Source organism: Elaeis guineensis, chromosome 1, assembly GCF_000442705.2.
Source record: "Elaeis guineensis isolate ETL-2024a chromosome 1, EG11, whole genome shotgun sequence".
NCBI classification, from domain to species: domain Eukaryota; kingdom Viridiplantae; phylum Streptophyta; class Magnoliopsida; order Arecales; family Arecaceae; genus Elaeis; species Elaeis guineensis.
In genome coordinates this window covers 168,488,160-168,496,377 of record NC_025993.2, presented here as the reverse complement: position 1 = coordinate 168,496,377, position 8,218 = coordinate 168,488,160, and the positions used below count along the sequence as shown (strand labels likewise).

Below are 8,218 nucleotides of genomic sequence, written 5' to 3'. Positions count from 1 at the left end.
AAAATAATTTGAAATAGAGAAAGTAATTTGAAATTATATTTTTTATTTTAATTAAATTTAAAATTTTTATTTTTGTAATTTTTAATTTATAATTTTTTTTCATATTTTTTTTCTTTTTTTCACTTTTTATGGCATTTTTTTCTTTTATCAAAATTGAATTCAAATTAAAAATTTAATTTTTTTAATTTAAAATTATAATTATAAAATTTTTCTATTTTTTTATTTTTTTTGTTTTTATGAAATTTTTTTAGGGTATTTTTTTTATTTGTTTGGAATATTTTTTAAATAAATTAATTTAAAATGAGGAAAGTAATTTGAAATATTTTTTTTATTTTAATTAAAATTAAAATTTTATTTTTTTTAAATTTTAAATTTTAAATTATAATTTTTATTTTTTATTTTTTAAAATTTTTGACTTTTTTATGGCACTTTTTATTTTTTTGAACATTTTTTTTTAAAATTAATTTGAAATGAAGAAGCATTTGAAATGATGTTTTTTATTTGAATTAAAATTAAAATTTTTATTTTTTAAATTTAAAATTATAATTTTTATTTTTTTTATTTTTTTATTATATTTTTAAATTTTTAAATTTTTTAAATTTTTGTTTAGATATTTTTTTAAAAAATTAATTTGAAAAGAAAAAATAATTTAAAATTATCTTTTTTATTTGAATTAAAAATTTTAATTTTTATATTTTAAAATTTATTCAAAATTAAAATTTTTATTTATAAATTTTTATTTATAAATTTAAAATTATAAATTTTATTTTTTTTATTTTTTTCATTTTTTTTAAAAAAAATTAGAAAATATCATTTAAAATAATATTTTTAAAAACATCATTTTAAATAGTACTTTTAAAAAAATTATTTTAAATGGAGCTTTCTAATTTTTTTTTGAACGATGATGTCTACGTGAAAAATGGGGGTGATGTGGGTCCGATAAAATGTTGTTTTATCATTTTTATATTAAATTAATAAATAAATTAAAGTTTTAATTATTTATGTAAATAATTTTTTTTTTATATTACTTAAGAAAAAAACTCTCTCTCTCTCTCTCTCTCTCTCTATATATATATATATATGTTCCAGTCCAGTCCCCTTTCTATATCATCATCGCTGCAATGATTCCTGGAAAGGAGACCGATAAAATGGCGGATTTGGGCAAGAAGCCGTCGTGGGGCCGAACTCTGGCGATCCAGGCGGCGCTCTGCCTCGCCCTCTACGCAGCCTTCAACATTGGACGGCCCCAGGCACCCAGAGATGCTCGCCTCCAATCCATGCTCCGTCGGAAGTCGCTGGATCTCTACTTCCTTAGCGTCAGGGGAGGCCTCCGGAGTCCCAGAGAACAAGCTCAGCTCCTCCATAAGGTTGGGTTGACCTGTTCTTGACTTCTTGCTTGCTCATTTGCTCTTTTGCCTCTTCCTGGTTTCGGTCGAATTTTGCGGTTACTCTCACCCCCTCCTGTTGTGATTCTGGTTTGATTTTACTGGAAAAGAATTAACACGTAGATAACGTATTTGATTATATCCGTAAATTTGCTTATTAGTCTAATACGCTTCCCGTATGGGTTTTCTCGGTCAAAGAAAATCCATTACAAGATATTATTACATGAGCACTGACCAAAGAACAAACCTAGAAGCAATAAAGCATCCTCTTCTCTGATTGTTTCTTAATCATTTTTTTCATGTCACCCATAACTATTTGCCAAAAAAAATTGAGCTCCTTCTTCGCAATATCCTGCTTACAGTTCTTAATTTGCTTCAGTTCCATCAGTTGGCCTAATTATGCCCAGGTATGCGACATTAACATCTGCTCAACATAAATAGGCCACCCGCATAAGTGAAAAGTAAATTATCAGAAGGAAAATGGATTACATTCTCTGTCAATATTTTTGAATGCTCTTATTCAGAAAACCTCACTATATTTTTTTTTTCCTGGTTGCGTTTGTTATATACCTGCTATCTTGTGTTTTCTCCCTTTCTGGGCTTTTAATTGATTGTTTACAAATTTGTGTTTTTGATGAAGATGGAGAGGGCAGCAAAAATCTACAAAGCAAAGTTCGTGGTGAATATTGGGGAACTTGGGGAGGATGATCCACTTTTGCGGAATGTAATGTCAATATCTGAAAGCATGGAAAGCTTTATGAGTTAATCTTTTAACATTTACTGTAAAATTTGATTGCCTTGCTACTCATGATAGCTTGTAAGCATGGTTGTCCCTTTGCAGGCCACTTTGCATTTTCCATTGTTGGAGATTCCCTGGTGCATCATCCCTACTTTGAATTAAATTTTCATGGGGAAATTCTTTCTTTCATAAATTTCTCTTGTTTCAAGTTGGCATTCTTATGAAGAGAAACTGCAAACATGTGTCACTTCTTTGACTATAATCTATGAAATATCATAGGTATACGACCCCAGTTTCACAAGGACAGGTGAATGGGAACTTCTTGAGGAAAATCAGAATACCTCATGGGCAAATCTTAGACATAATTGCTGTAGATACAGGGCCATTGAAGGTAACTATACATCTTGTACGTTTCTAATCAATGGTAGTGATCTATGCATTATCAAGTGTTTATAGTATTTTAACTTTTCTTGCATTGGTATCAATGCAAAGTTGCACAAGATGCTTCTAAAAGCAAGCATGAAGAAATGGACTAATATAGCATTCAATGTTTAGCAATGATACCAAGTTAAATAACAAAAGCAACACACCTCGGGTGATATAAAATCCCGTATTTCCTTTGTAGTCAGATAGGTATATTCTTTTAACCACATTTGAACTTTCTAGATTTCTTTTCCTTTTGTCTATGACTATTAGCTCATTTGGTTAGCACCTCTTACCAAAGAGCTTGCCATTGGAGGATGTCCGGAGTCCTAGTTTTTTTTCTCTTTTTTTCTCCCTCTTTTCCTTTCATCAAGGTGTTTCCCCAAATATTTCTAATCGACAATGACTTTCTGGTTTTCTCCTTTATTTTCATGTATTATATATTGCTCTCATGGCCATACTCTCAGATTCCGAATACGTGACTATCATTATGACCATTACATAACATAGGCATATATGCATGCCAGTACTTGTTCTTGCCCTTGATGGCAACCATGCTATAAACTGTAAAAGATTTGAAATTTGAATTAATAATGCATTTTCTTTGCTGGAAAGCATGATTTGGAAAAATATTAGACAATATTTTCTCCATGAACCTTGTATAATAGAATAAGCCATTGCGGTTATATTTTCTGTCTGGTTTGAACAATGAAAAAACTGCACTCATATTGTGCTGATGTTTGCTTCTTGATGCCTCTGTTGCTATAACATGCCATGACTTGCATGCTTTTTTGTAATTAAGTATTTGCTTAGATGTTCTTATGATTGATTTGGTTTGACTTTTCAAGAACCTTTCGCCTGTGGAACAAGTTAGCAAGATTGGAAGCAACCAGTTGCATTGGATAAAGGGGACTTTAGCAGCAACCAATAGCAACTGGTACATGCTCTGCTTGTCATCCAGTTTAAATTTATGAGCTCCTACCTTAGTAGCTGTAATAACCATGCAAAAGATTCATCTAAAGTGATCTGTTATGATCACAAATCCCTTATTATTTGCATTTTGCATTCTCTATGTTTCTGTTTTAGTAGAACTTTTTTTAGCTGTAGCACATTTGCATTTGTATGCATTTGATAAATCCAAGTTTCAATTTAAGAAGCACCCTATTCACTGCTGCCTAAGACAGTTGCCATGCTATGCTGTAATTAGACATACAGCATATCCTAAAAATTGTGTGAGCAATTATTGAAATTTAATGAGGTGATAACATAATTATGTTGATACTGTTGTAACAGTACTTCGGCTACAAGTATCAGAACAGCAAGAGAAATAAATTAATGTTACTGATTAATAAAACTAATGCTTATGGGAGGTACTGAAGACTGTAAGCCATAGTTAAGTGATCTTCCTTTAGATCTTTCAGAATCTTTTCTTTGAGCCTTTTAAGATGAGGGACCTCATGAAAAGTGCACCAAAGAACCAGGATTCATGGAAAATCTTTGAGAGAAACTTGACAAATACATATAGTGGATATTCTTTCCTCTATCACATGTGCCCATGACATAGTTGGCATTTATGTATCTTCGTGGGGCATTTGTATGCCATTGATCAGTTATGAACCTTCAAAAAGGAAAAGAAGTCATTTGGAAGGTTCATCTATTTCCTCTAGGAAACAATTGCCCGCAAACTTCTGCTAAATGCATATCTATTCTTTCATTCATCTGACCAACTATAAATTGATAGTAGTTCCATGTGCTTGTGATCAGTATTGTTGTAAAATGTGTATGTTTGACTTGAGAAATAAATCAATTCCTCCACAAAATTTACCATGTTTTGAGACTGATCTTGTCAGGTCGTATATAATCCAGATTTGAAAGCTCCAGTAAGGAAAAACTAAAACTAAAATGGGAATTTTGCATCTTCCAAATCAATTACATGATTTATTGTGCTTGATTCCCTGGTATTGTAATTCTTCTATGTTCTTAAATATCCCATCAGCAAACAGGATGGGACAATTATTCATGTTTTGTTAGAAACCGTATCCCTTTTAGGATTTTTATCACATATGTAAAAGTCATTGTTTTGTAATATAGTATTGTCTTCCTGAACTTGAATATCTTGTAGAGATCTTGGGAGAACAATCACTGTGATTCTGCTGGATGTGATTGCTCTCTGTTTGTCCAGATAGAATGAGGTGGTTGCAGACCTTCAAACTTGTTTAAAAAAAAAAAACATGGAATAATCTTCAAACATTTTCTGGATGGAAAGGTAAAGTGCTAGTTGAGTGGCAACACTATCTAAAGCGAGAACTTATCCATTCTAGATCCAAATTCTCTCTCTCTCTCTCTCTCTCTCTCTCTCTCTCTGTATATATATATATATATATATATATATATATAATGTATGTATGTATGTATATGATTCTTCTTTTAGTTGTTTTAGTAAGGTTCCATCCATCATATTCATGACTTGATAATAAGACACCATACATCTTGACTCTGTTTGATTGATACACCTAGAAATATGCTGTTGGACAATTTATGACCTGACCTAAGTTAAGAGGGTTTAGGTTTGGCATAAACTGGTCTAGGTCGTACATAGTTTGACCCAACTTGATGGGTTTATTAAAAGGGTCAGGTTTAGATTTAGAGTCTTGAACCATTTAACCCATGTTGACCAGTTCAATAGTTGGGTTGAATTGACATGGTTATCACCCGACATATTTAATTTATTTAAACTCCTTAAGACCTATTTAGAACCTGTAAAACCTGTGCCTTATCCAACTTGTCTGTTAAACAGGTTACATGCGTCGGGTCTGGTTATCTGCTCAATGAAGAGGTCAGGTCCAGTTTTGTGTATTTGACCCATTTAATAAATGGGTTGGGTTTGGGTTGATAAATTTCTGACATAGCCCGACCTATTTGCCAGCCCTACTTGGAAGAGCATTTATGGTTGGGCATGTAAACTCTCCAAAATTAGATACTTCTAGCAAGTATTGAAACCCTATAACCATAAATATCTGGCCTATCAACAGAAGAATCATTTTACTTCCAAGAAACCTCATTTATAATGCAGTTAATTTAGTTTATTAATTTGACCCTGATGAGATTTTTTAAAATATATCAGAGGTCAGCACTTGATCACTTTGTGAAAAAGAGGTTTGCATCAAAGTGGATTGTTTGATGGTAAGGTATCTAACATGGCACATTCTTTTGTTGGTTGACTCATGGCTTTAATCTAGTTAAGCAGCGTAATCGGTTATTTTCTGTTTTCATTTTTTGAAGCCTTAGGCATTAAACTTGACCAGTAGTTTTTTTCTTTCTTTTTTTCTTCTGGCCTCATTTTTTTTTTTTTTTTGTCTTCAAAAGTTCCTGGTTATAGTCATTGTATATTTACTATCATATATAAATTTATATTGGTCAAGGAACCATCAGATGCCCCATTTAAGGCTTTGTTAGTGATTGCTTATAACTAGCTCTCGTGAAGCCTTGGTTAATCCAATGACTTTCAGACTTCTGGATGGCATAGTTCATGTTATGGCTAAAATTGCATGCAATATATTATGCTTCAGGCTAGAAAATATGATACATATTAACTAACATGCTAATTTTGCATTATTTTTAGTACCAGCTGTTTCTTTAAACTAGTGAAAATAACTTTATTCTCATACTGGCCTTGAGGATATATTCTTTTATACAAAGATCGATGTTTGTTTGAAGCATCCACACAAGTCGAGTCTCATTCATGTGAAACTGTTAGATAGGTTAAGTATACCTGATTTGCATATCAAAATATTCTGTAAGCGACCAAACAATTTATGGCATCATCATGGCTTATTTAAACTGCATGTTGGTCAGCCCTTTTAATATCTGAACAGTAGCTTTGTTCTTCTTCCTACGATTATAATTTGTGTAATTGTTATAGATAACCTTCTCGGTTTAATTCAAGACAGGCGCATAGTCATTGGATTCGATCCATTGATTGTTTGTGGAGAAAAGCTAGTAAAATTTTATGAGCCTCTACACCATATCTTTCTAGAATTTGGAGTGGTGAGTTGGATCTTTAACTTAATCTGCTAGATTTTCTAATCTCATCATCCGCACTAATGCCAAAATATATTTTGACCTCTCAAATGGGGGAAAAAAAACTTCAGAATGCTTACCTGAGCAAGCAGGGCTGTGCTGGCTCTTATTATCATGATGAAGGCATTGGGTATATCGGAAATGCAGGTCCTGCAGACGAAGCACATGGTGCTTTCTCAGCAAATGGAAATTCTAAAATTTTTAGGTGAGCTGTGTTTTGTTGTCTTCCAACAGGAAACTTGTCATTTAGCTAGCTACCTGACTTTCTACTGCTTTTTCAGTGAAATGCACAAGGGATTCCTTCTCCACAGAGTCAATCCACTAGAAATTGTGGGTACCATAAGCTATTGACTGATAGCTTGCCATTATTTGGTTCATTAACTATTCATAGATATAGGGCTTATGATTTCCAGTATGTTTATTGTAAGTTATAAAAGGAAATGAATCTTTTTATTTCGTAAACATAATCCTATGAGAACCCACATGCATGATCCTGTCAATGTGTTTTCTTTGCTGTGGAAACAAGAATTCCTTTATCTTGTTTTAATTAATTCTTTTCATATTCCTATGGCAGGAGTCCTTCTTCATCGACTCTACAGGGAAAGTAGTTTTTAAATCTACAATTCGTCAACATGGAAGAGAAGCCATCTGAACCGAATCATTAGAAATTGAAGGCTACTTGCCTTTTCCCTATTTCCATCTCTTTCTTAATTTTTTGTGAAATTGTTTGATAATTCCCCTTGCTGTGCATGCATTTAGTCATTTGTAGTAAATCATGTGTAGATGATGTATTACAAATTTATTTATCTGCAACGAAATTGTGATTAAATTAACGTGTTGTGATTTTTGGAGGATTTTTACTGATTTACAAATAATTTTAAAAAAAAATGATCAAAATAATGTTTTCATAAATTTATTTATCAAAATATTATTCAAAAAAAAATCATTTTTTGATAGGACGACTTTCTATACCAACTCACTAGCCTTATCGTCAGCTGAGGAACAAGTGGACCACAGAATGAGTCGTCCTTTGATAGGACGACTTTATGAGATGCCCTACAATATGGCGACTTTATAAGTCACCCTATGGTAGGGTGACTCATAGAGTCCTCGCCTTATGATCGGACGACTTTATATATTATCTTATATTATAATATATAATAATATAATTTATTAATATATATAATATAAAAATATATTATAGGATTATAATATATTATATAATTATTATATTTTATTATGCTATATTATATCATTATAATATATTATCATATATTATATTGTTATATTATTTTTTTATAATATTATATTATAAAATATTAGTATATTATATTATTTTATTGTTATACATCATTATAATATTGTATAATATAATATAATATTATTATATATTATAATATATTATAAATATTAATATATAATATATTATACTTTATTATTATATATAGTATTATATCAATTTGTAATATAATATATTTTATTATTATATTATATTATATTATATTATATTGTTATATTATTATTTATAATATTATAATATAAAATATTAATATATGATATTATTTTACTGTTATATATTATTATAATGTAA

General features: G+C 30.7%; 1 protein-coding gene across 2 annotated transcripts; it reads left to right on the top strand.

Moving 5' to 3' along the window:
* The first annotated feature begins 1,096 nt into the window (after positions 1-1,096).
* LOC105060209 (uncharacterized) lies at positions 1,097-7,456 on the top strand. Of its 2 annotated transcripts, none has more exons than XM_073247832.1 (9): positions 1,097-1,367; positions 2,026-2,109; positions 2,200-2,261; positions 2,404-2,515; positions 3,396-3,484; positions 6,498-6,594; positions 6,699-6,832; positions 6,909-6,957; positions 7,202-7,456. In XM_073247832.1, exons 1-9 carry the CDS (start codon positions 1,122-1,124, stop codon positions 7,277-7,279), a joined length of 951 nt encoding a protein of 316 aa, XP_073103933.1. In that variant the 5' UTR covers positions 1,097-1,121; the 3' UTR covers positions 7,280-7,456. The 2 variants fall into 2 exon arrangements, with proteins under 2 accessions (XP_073103933.1, XP_010942121.1); XM_010943819.4 differs by having other exon boundaries at positions 1,099-1,367; positions 2,227-2,261.
* The last annotated feature ends 762 nt before the right edge of the window (positions 7,457-8,218 follow it).

Excerpts from the sequence above, each read along its gene's own strand:
- LOC105060209 (XM_073247832.1), top strand. The coding sequence starts at position 1,122 with ATGATTCCTGGAAAGGAGACCGATAAAATGGCGGATTTGGGCAAGAAG. Across the intron at positions 3,485-6,497 it reads GCAGCAACCAATAGCAACTG|GCGCATAGTCATTGGATTCG; the intron begins GTACATGCTCTG and ends AATTCAAGACAG. Across the intron at positions 6,833-6,908 it reads GGAAATTCTAAAATTTTTAG|TGAAATGCACAAGGGATTCC; the intron begins GTGAGCTGTGTT and ends CTGCTTTTTCAG.